This window comes from Gavia stellata, chromosome Z, assembly GCF_030936135.1.
Source record: "Gavia stellata isolate bGavSte3 chromosome Z, bGavSte3.hap2, whole genome shotgun sequence".
NCBI classification, from domain to species: Eukaryota; Metazoa; Chordata; class Aves; order Gaviiformes; family Gaviidae; genus Gavia; species Gavia stellata.
In genome coordinates this window covers 19,610,023-19,623,009 of record NC_082637.1, presented here as the reverse complement: position 1 = coordinate 19,623,009, position 12,987 = coordinate 19,610,023, and the positions used below count along the sequence as shown (strand labels likewise).

General features: G+C 42.9%; 1 protein-coding gene across 1 annotated transcript in view; it reads right to left on the bottom strand.

Moving 5' to 3' along the window:
• NDUFS4 (NADH:ubiquinone oxidoreductase subunit S4) overlaps positions 1 to 6,282 on the bottom strand; it is a 53,029-nt gene extending 46,747 nt beyond the window's left edge. The window contains exon 1 of the mRNA XM_059833431.1: positions 6,173 to 6,282. Within this exon, the coding sequence (XP_059689414.1) occupies positions 6,173 to 6,258 (86 nt within the window). The 5' untranslated portion in view covers positions 6,259 to 6,282. The remainder of the gene's footprint in view (positions 1 to 6,172) is intronic.
• Between the last annotated feature and the right edge of the window lie 6,705 nt (positions 6,283 to 12,987).

The following is a 12,987-nucleotide window of genomic DNA, read 5'->3' as shown; positions in this document are numbered from 1 at the left end:
AAAAAAGTCACACTGGCTAGCACCAACACTGGCTAAATAGTGCTTCTATTAACCAGACGCAGTCAGAGTTTTGTGCATCTTTGTGTAGCTCTCTGATCTACCCAGATCTAGATCTGGAACTCTGCTAAGCCCTATTTTAACATACAGCTTAGAATAAATGTGCAACAAAAAAGCCATCTCCCTGAGCTGGAAGACAGGGATGGAGAGCAAAATAGGCTCCCCATGATCCCGGAGGAAGCAGTTAACGACCTGCTATGCCACCTGGAGACTCATAAGTCTATGGGTCCTGATGGCATCCACCCAAGGGTGCTGAGGGAGCTGGCGGAGGAGCTTGCCAAGCCACTCTCCATCATTTATCAACAGTCCTGGTTAACAGGGGAGGTCCCGGACGACTGGAGGATTGCCAATGTGATGCCCACCTACCAGAAGGGCCGGAAGGAGGATCCGGGGAACTACAGGCCTGTCAGCCTGACCTCAGTGCCGGGGAAGATTAAGGAGAGGCTCATCTTGAGGGCGCTCACGGGACACGTGCAGGATAACCAAGGGATCAGGCCCAGCCAGCACGGGTTCATGAAGGGCAGGTCCTGCTTGACCAACCTCATCTCCTTCTATGACCAGGTGACCCGCCCAGTGGATGAGGGAAAGGCTGTTGATGTTGTCTACCTGGACTTCAGCAAAGCCTTTGACACTGTTCCCCACAGTATTCTCCTGGAGAAGCTGGCGACTCGTGGCTTAGACAGGTGCACCCTTCGCTGAGTAAAAAACTGGCTGGATGGCCGAGCCCAGAGAGTTGTGGTGAATGGGGTGAAATCCAGTTGGTGGCCGGTCACAAGTGGAGTCCCCCAGGGCTCAGTTTTGGGGCCAGTCTTGTTTAATATATTTATCGATGATCTGGACAAGGGGATTGACTGCTCCCTCAGCAAGTTTGCAGACAACATCAAGCTGGGAGGGAGTGTTGATCTTCTTGAGGGTTGGAAGGCTCTGCAGAGGGATCTGGACAGGCTGGATCGATGGGCCCAGGCCAATGGGATGAGGTTCAACAAGGCCAAGTGCCGGGTCCTGCACTTGGGTCACAACAACCCCAGGCAACGCTACAGGCTTGGGGACGAGTGGCTGGAAAGCTGCCCTGCAGAAAAGGACCTGGGGGTATTGATTGACAGCCATCTGAAGATGAGCCAGCAGTGTGCCCAGGTGGCCAAGAAGGCCAACGGCATCCTGGCCTCTATCAGAAACAGTGTGGCCAGCAGGAGCAGGGAGGTGATTGTGCCCCTGTACTCGGCTCTGGTGAGGCCACACCTCGAATACTGTGTTTGGTTTTGGGCCCCTCACTACAAGAAGGACATTGAGGTGCTGGAGCACATCCAGAGAAGGGCAATGAAGCTGGTGAGGGGTCTGGAGCACAAATCTTATGAGGAGCGGCTGAGGGAACTGGGGTTGTTCAGTCTGGAGAAGAGGAGGCTGAGGGGAGACCTCATCACTCTCTACAATTCCCTGAAAGGGGGTTGCAGAGAGGTGGGTGTTGGTCTCTTCTCCCAAGTGACTAATGACAGAACTAGAGGAAATGGCCTCAAGTTGCGCCAGGGGAGATTCAGACTGGATATTAGGAAAAAGTTCTTTACTGGGGGAGTGGTGAAACACTGGAACAGGCTGCCCAGGGAGGTAGTGGAGTCACCCTCCCTGGAGGTATTCAAGGAGCGTGTGGATGTGGCATTGTGGGATGTGGCTTGATGGGCATGGTGCTGTGTGGTGTGGGTGGGTTGTTTTGGTGTGGGTTGTGGTGTGTTTTGTGGTTTGTGGGTGTTTGTTTTTTTTTTTACGGTAGGACTTGATGATCTTACAGGTCTTTTCCAACCTTAGTGATTCTGTGAAAAGGAAGAACAAAACAAGCGGTAACACAGAAGAGTAAGCTAGTTATCTTGAGAAAAAAGAAACTTTTTTTGAAAAATTAATAAACATTTTCTGTATTATTCATGAAAGAGCAAGACAGAAAATGAAACAGGTTTCTTCTATATTTTGTAAATCCTTTAATTTCCCACAAAAATGGCTTCCCCCTCTTTTTACTCAGTGGGAAGCTTGCTTATATATACAATAACTGAAGAGTAAGATTTAAATGGCATTCCAGGTTTCCTCATTCTCTTGAGCATATAGCATGAACTGAGTAACAGGCTTTGTACTACACAAACGTCCATGATTCTTTGCTTTTGTAACCTCAGGTATCCATTTATGATAAATTAGCAAAACATCTGCCATCATGCTCAGAGTCTTTACAACAGAATTACAAGAGGAAGGTAATACATTTTGAAGAACCATCACCTATCACTGAAAAGTGACAAGAACAATCCATTATCATGAAATGCAGGGACTGTGTGGCCAGGTATTATACCCGCACATAAAAAACACTCTGCTTCTGCCACAGAAATTAGTATCTTTGTGTCCTGACTGCAACACCTTGAGAAATAAAGGCACTCTCTGAAATACTAAGTGGTTTTGGAACAAATAGCTGATTCCCAGTTCAGTAGAAATTTGTTTGAAGTTTTCTTTTCCCAGGTCCACCTACCCCTATTTTCTAATGCAAGGAGACACTGTAATCTTTCCCAAGAGAAAGACATTTAAGAGTCCCTCCTCTGCTTTCCTCCAATTCACATAAAACTTAAAAGAAATGTAACTGTATTATTTAAATTATACCCCTTAATCAAATTATGGCTGCAGATAATTAAGGGGTAAAATTTGAAGTAATCAGGTAAGAGAGACAAACAAGGTGCAACTTTCCTCCCGAAGAGGTCAAACTCAAGAAGAGCACATTCAACATAAACTCAAGCTCCTGAAACCTCGACAGATCTTGCAGCATGAAAGCTTCAAAACTGTGATCTAAGCAAAGGCCACTTTCTGTATCAGCTCAAGCCATCTGCTGATGTCTATTAGGCTTACCACCAGACATCATAATGATGGACTCAGCAACCATTGCTTCAGTGATTTAAACTAGGTACACAAACTTCGTAAAGATAAGAGGAACGTTGCTGCACGTTCTCTTAACTTCAGACTGAACACTTACTTCCTTGTTGTGTTACCGGTAACCAGAAGCATCAAGCAGCTTGGACATGCATGTAAGTGCTTAAACACGTACTGATAAATTCAATCTTTGCATTAGAAGATGTCATAATATTTGTAAGAACCAAATATAACTAACGGAAATCAGAATAGAATCTCTCCTGTGACTATGGGGAAGTGATCTTGGGTATGGTTTTCAAAATCAGAGGGCAGCTATATTATTCTGTAATTGCAGTTCTGAAAACTGGAGAAATATTACAGGTTTCACATGCAAAAATCTGCAAAAAACACTGCAAATAGAACTACTGCTTGAAGGTTTTAACTTTAATCCCACAGTGCTCAAACAATAAGCTATATAACTCTCATAAACTAATTTAGGTTAAATTACAGTTTATTTGCCAAGTTGTACCAAACTTGACCAAACCTTACTCTGAATCTGAGTAAACAAAAGCATAGTGCTGAAATGATGGAAGAATCATTCAAATGCCCTCACAGTTGACAATTCCAGCATCTTTTTCAGTCATCTCCTCAGAACAGTGTTAACTTTTATTGCTAGTAACTCTAACACCTATATTTACTTTAAGACACATACAGCATACTGGTATAATACATTCTTCCTACAGACTGACAAATACACAGATTACTCCAATAATAAATTAGACAGGCAAAGACATTACATTTACTCTGAATTTGTTGTAACAAAGAAGCTACTTGCACCAAACTGTATCCATCAAAATACTTTTCTGAAAGGAAACCAGTATCGCAGGATCTGTATATCCAATTGCAAGATAATGCTGCAAACCATTGGCTTCTCAAAGAAGTAGGCTTTTGGATAGTTGCTGATCATTATAAATGGAAAATAAGCTTAAGTGGTTTGTATTGTAAGACCATTCACAATTCTGTGAGGTAGGGAAGTTCCTTTATCCCCTTTTTACAAAATGAGATGTGAGATACTAAAGCCAGAAATAGGACTTGTATACTGCCAAGCTTTGAAGCATCTACCTGTCTACTGGCATTTATGATATTGGAGTCATCTAGATTTCTAGTAAAATAAAAAGGATTATACAGTACACAAGAAAGGCATCCACACAGGAAAACAAACCAAAGAGCTGTTTTCAAGAAGCAATAGAAAGTACAGAAGCAAAAGATACACTTTCTCCCATGCACCTCTGTCTTAATTTTATTACCTCACTATGAGGTACAGGAAGGCATCTTGAATTTAAAATTTAGAGCCCTGAATCCTTTTCTGTAATTATGTACCTTGATTCTCCCTTCCAAGTAGGGAGACCGGAGAGGCTGCTTAACAGTGTATTTCATATAAAACAGTAACTGAGGAAAGGTGTAAGCTTCAGAGCCTACTTCACCAAGAAAATAATTAATTACTTTACAAAAATCATGCAACAAATGACAGCCTTAACAGTTTCTTCATACTGCCAAAAATTATCTTATTCTGAAACATCTTTTCCTTGTTCCAAGGAAAATTTTATTCTCACTCTTCTAACATGCAACGACTGCAAAGATGCGTAAATCTTTAAATAAGAGAGAGTCATAGTGCTCTTCCTTGCCTCTTCTCCAAGAAACCTGCAGATTTATGATCAGGCCACTCTCCTATGGAATCTGAAAAGTATGTTTCCGTCCTGCTTAGCCAAATATCTTCAACCTCTCTTTTACTTAAGATATTAAGGGACAGTAATTCTTCAGTCTCCCTCTGTGGCAGGGAAGAAACCTAAGGCACTATTTCAAAGAAGAAATTTCCTGGAAGAAATGACAACGTAGGAGTCCCTACCTCACATTTCCATGCTGTTCATTCCCACTCCTACTACATCCTACTATTTGCTCTGGAATAACTGCTTAAAAGGTAGAGTGGTAAAACTTTAAAACAAACAAACAATATTATTTTTAATCTGAATCGGTTGACTGATCCAATTTACCCCATGGCACAGGCAACAGTTGTGTCAGCACCACAGAGGACTAAAAGAAGGGCAGAAACAAGCAGACGAACATGAACAGTAAGTTTCTGCATTAGCATAGAGGAATCCCTAAATTCATATTCACAGATTCCAAATAATTTTCATGAGACTGAGGATTAATCTTCAGCACTGTAAAACATTTTAAGAGGGAAGAAGCAGCAGTAACCAATGGGACAATCAGAGATTAAAAAGTGGGGAAAAATAGTATGGCCATAGTCCTTCTTTCTCTATATATGTGTGTATATATCGCTTTCTGTGTGTAGTTTTTTTACATATATATACACACACGTACATACAAAGACCCCCACAGATTTTAAAAAAATTACTGAAACTATCTGGTATGTATGTTTATATGTAAAGATTTAAGTAGCATGGAAAAGCAAACCCTCCAAATCATAGCTAATGGCATTGAACTATATTTGTTCTCCTGACTAGAAGGGAGCCTTACAAAAACCTAAGTCCCGTGACATGCACACAAGCAAACACAAGCACACATCTTCACTTAGAGATTGGGTCATGTACTGGACTTTCAGTAGAGGTCTCTGCATTAAAGAAACAAGCAGCAAAGTGCCACCAAAAAATACAAAGTGATTTCCAGCATTATTTCAAGGAATCAGTGAACAAGTAGCTATGTACGCCCCCGAAAAAAGTAAGAGATCTTGTTGAGGGGACAGAGAGGAAAAGCTACAGGGTACAGTACAGGGCAAAGGGGTGTAAATCTCTAGGAAGACTGCGCTGGCGATGGAAGCAGCCATCGCCCTCCGCGGCTTCCCGGCAGCGAGTCAAACGCAGCCCGCCACGCCGGGCACGGCGGGGCTCCTCTGCCGTTTCGACCAGCTCCCGACCTCCGGGGGCCGCAAGGACACCGGGCGGGCGGTCACGGCGAGGAAGACAGCAAGCACAGACACGATCAGACACACACAGCCCCGGAAGAAGGCCTCGGCCAGGCGCCCGCCTGCAGCCCGGCCGCCCCCCGCTCGCGGCGGGGCCCTTCGCCGCCCCCCCGGCCCAGCGCCCGAGGTGGCCGCAGCGAAGCTGTAGGCCCAGGTCAGCCTCCTCGGCACCGCGGCCGCCCCCGCAGGCCGCCGCCGGCGGGATCCTGGCTGCGGCTGTGCCGCCCGGCCCGTCGGCGGAGCGCCCGCGGTGCCCGTTACCTGGCCGGCGACAGGCGGGCCGCGGCGGCCCCGCTCCTCGCGACAAGGTGCCTCAGAGCCGCTGACATTGAGAGAGCCGCCGCCATAACGCTCGCCGCAGCCGCTGGGAGACGGCGGCGTCGCAGGGCCAAACCTCCTCCGCCCAAACAGGAAACGCGAAGGCGAGGACGGAAAGCGGGAAAGGGAGGGGCAAGCAGGGAGGGGGACAGCCTGCGATGGAGAGCGGGCCGGGGAAGGGAAGAAGGGAAAGGGCCGGGGGGCTGCTGACACCCCGTCGCCAGCAGCGACGAAGGTCAGGTCTGATGTCCGGAGCTCCGTGGAGGAGCCGTGCACGCGTTTTGGGACACAGGCGCCCCTTTGCCCCCCTGGGCGTTGCGCCCAGAAACGTTTCCCGGCAGCTTCGGGCGTGACGCCATCTTCTCGATGGCAGGGGTCGAGCCTCCGGGAGGGATGGCGCAGGCCTCTGGCCCCGGCGGCCTCACCGCTCCCCTGGCAGCGTGGCTGGGCTGGCTGGTGTGTGTGCCTGCGGGGCGGACCGGCAAGGGAGGGAGGGCATGGCGGCCTTGGAGCCCTGCCGTCCCCAGCGCTTGAAGCCCCTCCTGCGTGGGCACAAATGCTGTGGGACGGGTATTTTTGGCCCCATTCTTCCCCATTATGTTTCACAGACAAAGTGGTGCGCTCCATAGAAGACGTCAAAGCTTTGATATATCTTCTTACACCTCTTTTTTAACATATTTCTTAGTTTCACTATCTAAAGCAGATGCATGTTCCCGATTCAAGACAAGCAAGTCTCCAACATACTGTAGTACTTTCAGGAACTCTGTTAATTATTTCCTATATTCAAGCAAGGAAAGCTGGCAAGACCCCTGTTCTCTTAAAGTGGAGTCATATTTTTAATACATTAACTGTAAAAGGGAAGTAAATAACAGTACTTATGCCCTGGAAGCATTATGGTGCAGTGTTCATGGCTAAAGAAGGCAGATTGCTATAAATCAAGAGTCAAACACAATCGTGTTCAGTGCCAAAACCTCAAATGACATAAAGTTTCCAAAAATGCATGGTGCAAAAGCACAGTGTTACAGTAGGATCTATAATTCTATGAAGGACTGAAAAGTTTCTGGTTCTGGGGGGCGAAAAAGGCAGTACTCTTAAAATTATTGTAATTATATTAAAAATGTGTTGACATTTTGAAAAAAGCTGAAGTTTCAGCTTCAGTTTTACTAAAAAACTGAAAAAATAAGTTTGTTAAACAAAAAAGTGATGGAATTCCTACAGGAGGAAATGTTGGTTTTGAGTTGGTGAGTTTCTGAGCTGCTCCAGAAGAAGCCAGCCTTGTCGATTTTGACAGCACAGTTTGACAGGGTCAGATACAAAAATTCTGCACAAGCAAATAAATTCAGCATTTTCCTGCCCAAATAAAGGAAGATGGAAGAAGACTAGTTCTAGTGAAAAGTTAAACACATTTTCCACAAATGTTTTCTGCAGTTATCAAATCAACGGAGCATTAATTTCTGATGAGAACAAACAAGCAACACCCTTGTATTATATAATCCTAATTAAATGTCAGACCTAGAGCCATTATGTCATAGTCTTTGTATTAGACAAAGGTTGCAAAATACTTTCTACTGTAAATCATCCTACTAGAACTTTCCACTCTCAAATATGTAATTTTTGATGCTCCCTTCCTGTCAAATATTTCTGAATTGTGGGAAAATGAAAATGTATACTGTTTTTCCCTTTCAAAACAGCAACAACCCTGCAGAAAAAGAAGGAAAGTAAAAAATCTTTCTCGGCAGCATAATACAGAGACACAGAAAGGATAGTGATTTAGAAATTTGGTGGGTTTACAGATAGGAGTATTTAAAATTAATTTTTCAATCATTAGTGAATATGTTCAAAGTCAGATGTAGTCAGACAGACAGCAGGAGTAATTTTGTAGCAATGAGGAATTGAAATGGCTTATATGGGGAGGTGATATCCTTTGTTAAATGCAGGTGGGAAAATACCCCAAACTTTTGAACCTAGCAGTTTTTCTTCAGAGATTTTGAGACGCAGACTTGAAAATCTTTTTTTGTGATTTTTTTTTTTCAACTGTATCAGTTATCAGCTTCATAATGCATGTTATCTCTCGCACCAAACCTTCAGTCACATGGAGCTACACATAGTAAAGAGTATCTGCATCTCAGGAAATGCATTAATTTTTCTCTCTGTCTTCCAAAATCTTTTCCCAGCGCATGAGTGATGGTAGGTTAGAGGAGGCATTCACACCAACTCAGATTTACTTCAGCTAATCTAAAATTGTCCCTTTTGTGGTGCTTCAGCTAGGAGAAATGTTCTGTCATTTCTGGAAGCAGAGGAAGATTTTATACCTGTTCAAAGCCACCAGTGGTTTGGTGAGGCCAGTTGCTCTTGAGGGCTCCACTGTAAACTGAGGCAAGTTGTTTGAGCCTGTCTACTTTGCATTGGCTGGCAGATCATTATAGCTCAGCCGCAGACCTTTGGGGTAGGTCCCGCTTTGTTTCTGGTGTATTCTTTCACTGAAAGAGATGGAGCCAGTGGTTTGGGCAGCACGTGAAGGCTCCTGTGCTTCATGTGGCTCAATTCTTTGAACTCCTGCTCTCCCTGCTACCTCTTGTTTGGGAGGGGGAAGGACAGAGGTAGCATAGGGCAGCTGGAATTTGGAGCTGCTACCTTAATAACTGAATCTGTCAAAGGAGGGTGCCAAATTCAGGAGCTGCCTTTGGCAGCTGCATAGACAAGACCGTCTTGTGCTAGATCACCGCGACTGATGGGCTTGAGCATGTGTGCAAGTGAACGTGCTGCTAATTGCTAGCACAGTCCCTGGAACTGTTTTGGCCCTGGCCAATTAGCACCGCCCCAAACAATGTGTGAGCACCGTCTGGGAACTAGCATGGGCCTGGGACTGTTCCTAATAAACCGTGTGGATGAGGCCATTCTGGGTTTTGGATTGTTTTTTTGGAGTAGGGGAGAAGAGAGGAAAAAGTTTAGCTCCATAGATGTGATCTGTGCCACGTAAGCTGAGCTGCATCAGGGGTACAAAAGGGTCCTTGGACTGTTTATTTACTAATAGAAATGTAACCATAGCATTTGTTGCTGAAGTATTATTGTATAGTAGTCACAAACACGTGAGAGACTATTTCAGGACAAATAACCATAGCTCTCCAGAGACAGCATGTGTGACAATTCCAAGTATACAGTTTACCATGAAATTAATATGCACCAACAGTCCCTTGCAGTCTAGTGCCTGAGAGAGGGAGAGATACAAACTTTTCTGTTTCCCACTATTTCCCCAGGTTTAGAAGTAGACCTGTAAGACACTCCTACGGAAGTTTAAGTTGAATGTATATGGTTTTATCTGATTGGCTTAAACTTGTGTAAATGTACTCACACATATAATACACCACCTTTTAAAATCATCATGTCTTAGGTTAAACTAATGAATTTGTGTGCCTAACAGTCTTAGAAAATGAAGTGTTAAATGCCGTATTCCCCAGAATAATTCGGTGCATCAGTTTTTGAGATGACTGCAGAAGACTCATTCTAAGTCCATACTTTCAGGAAGGCTTAAACTTTTCATTCATAATTCTGGCTGCAAGCTGGTCTTCTGTCACTGATACAGTGTGAAACACTGTCCCTCAAGACTGAAACAGTTCATGTGCCAGCACTTATTGTGCTGTACAGTATGCTCACAGTTCCTATTGTCTCACTCTATGAGAAAGCTTATTAGCTTAACTATGCAGAGTTAGAGTCATGTTTTCTGTTCACATATGTGAGCTGTACACATTGTGAGAATTGGAGAGGAAAATTTCACCTTTTACTTTTTTTCTGCAAGACTGAGGTTGCACAGCTTTACTCCATGCCCAAGCAAATCAGTTGTGGTACAAATCATTTCATAGTCTCAAATAAACCACAGTTAGCCATGACAAGCAGAATTCTGGAGCTATTCCTTAATGTATTGTTGCTTTGAATTGGTTTGTTTTCTTCTGGGTGGCATAGAGGAACTATGTAGGAAACAATAGCATCAGTCTCAAAGATCTCATCTAATGCGGCAAAGAACTGGTAGAAAAGGGGTACAACATACAAGCAAACGCATTATACTGGCTATAGCTGCATCTCTTTCCAGTTCCAATTTGTTGTTTGTATTGCTTTTACATGCAGAAGCTATGATTTCAGTGTTGGATAACTCTCAGATTCCGACCCTTCAGACATCTAAGCATGACACCTTAACATACACTAAGCAATTCACATTAATTAACTTTTATAGGACTGGAACTTAGTTTTTAAAATACTGATTTTTAGTTTGAAAATTTTAGTTTGAAAGTTTTATCTTTGTAAGAGCTTATTCTGTAAGTAGTGATACTTTTGGCTCCATTCTGTCCAAAATAATTTCTTTTGCTGATGAAATATCAGCTGCAGTTATGCTTGCAGTTTTTTTGAGTATTTGTAGTGGGACAAAGACTATTCCTCTTATAGAGTCCTTTGGAAACCTTACCGTGCTTTCGGTGTCAGGATGAATTTAATGGGAGAATTTGTCCCAAATGTCAATTTCTGCATTAAAAGAGGAGTTAGCATAAGAACATGATGTTTTGGGATTTAGTATTTATTTACTTTCTCTATTTGGCAGCCAAGTTGGTAAGAAAGCTGACAATATTCTCGAAGTCTGTTTGATTGCATATGAAATTTAAAGTGCAGTTGGAGCTGTCTGGATTTAATTTTTCCCCCCTTTTGGTATGGGGGAATAAAACATCTCAGCTCATACGGGACAAAAAAATTAAAACCAGGCAGAGCCAGCCCCATTGTAAGCTTCACATGCAATCAAACGGCCTCGCAGGGAAACTCCCCTTCCTGGCTGCACTGCTGCCACTGGTGAACCACAATTAAAAAAACAAAATCACTTTTTATACTCCCTGCTTTCAAGCTAGACATTGACATGTGAACCAAAATCTTCTTTTTAACTATTGCCCGGGAGGCCACCAAAGAATCCCAGCTGACCCCCTGCCATCAGAGTGAGTGATGGTCGGCTGCTGGTGTTGCAGCTCACTTCCCCCAGGCTGCCACCCTGAGAGATCCCACCATCCACCGTCGGTGTGAGTGACATTAGCCCACTGGGCTTTGAAAGCACTTTTCAGGTCGGTCATCGCAGAGAGATAGCTTCCTTCACACACACCATCAGGGTGAGTGACGTCAGGCCACTGGGGTTTAAAATACAGACCCTCAGGCTTGCTAAGCTGACACTGCTGAGAAAACTGCTTTTATTGTTTTACATCAGCAGGGACCTCTTTGTCTTTTTTTGCATTGTTTACTTAGAAGCCAGCCTCCCCCTTCCCCGACTCCCACCCCAGACAATTATTAACATCTGTAGGGTAATTTCTGCTGCTTCTTTTTTTTTTTTTTTAAACTGGAGGTGAAGCAGATTTTAGTCTTTGAATTTTTATAGCCATTTGCTTTCTCATATGATTTTTTAAAGATCCTGGGTGTGCCTGAGTATTTGTTAGTGGGAGAGTCTTACAATAATAAAAAGAGAGCAATTCTTAGAGATTCTAGTCCTCTTAGCTGTCCAGGTCAGACACTGCTTGATTGATAATGCTAATGATAGTCATTCTTCCTTCTTAGCTTTTCCTGAGGTTCCTGGAAAATTAAGACTTCAGGAAATGTTCCTCTCCAGTCTTGACAGAGTATGACTCTAGCTGATGCTTGGTCTTCCAATTCATGCTGCAAAAATTAAAAGGCTCCTCTCTAGCCAACCGTTATAGAAATCTATGCCTGGCATTTTGGATAGTTTTTGAACCCTAAATTCAGATTATGAGATTTTAGGAGCTTTGTGAAATAATACATAAGGTTTAGGATAAAAAACCCTAACCTGGTTAATATGGAATAAAAGGATTTAAAATTGTCGTTCTATAATATTGCTGAAAACACTGTATCATAGAATAATATGTAGTGCAGTAGAAGTACCATTTTTCTGAACTCTAGTTCCATTTCATTCAAAATTACGAAATGTGTCTTGATATATTACTGAAAAGTAGTGATTTTTTTTTCAAATTTTTATCTAAAGGATTCTAATTCCTTATGAAAACAGCAAACACAGGTAAGCTAAAATAGATACGTGCATTTGAGAATTTAGGAAAATTAATTCTGAGAAAGATTACTTGGTTAATTGTTAATTTATTTAAAGGTATAGAACAGTATTGAAACTAACATGTTTTTGTCTGATGTGTCACTTTATTTTCTTTTTCTTTGCTTTGTGCAATTTGAAGCTCTTCTCTCAGTGATCTGATCTTCATTTGGATGCATAAACCGATTTTGGAGTCAGATGTCACAAGAGGTACTGTGCAGAGTACCATTGCTCTTTGAGAGAAATTTGATTGTTTAAAATAGTCTCTCACTTCTTCAGCTTGCCTATTTTTTGAAGGGCATCAACTACAGACAGGTGCTGAATGGCACTAGTTTCATTGAAGGAAGAGGCTTTTTAATGTTTTTGAGAGATTAGCAGAAGATTATTGAAAATACAGAATAAAAATGTATTTTGATGAAGCAGCTGGGCTATCTAGTAAAAAAACATTTGAAAAGAATTTGCTTTACCCTTATGAGAACTGAAATATAGAACAAAAATATACTAACAGTGCAATACTAGATCAGACTGAGGTCCTTTCATGTTAGCATGAAAGTAGCCCATAGTTGTTATCACTATGAGATGCTTTTGAGGACACTGCAGGCAAGGATGACACTGAGTCTTCCACACTGAAGTTCTTATCCTAAGAATATCCTTAAACATTAAGGTTTTTCCAACTCAT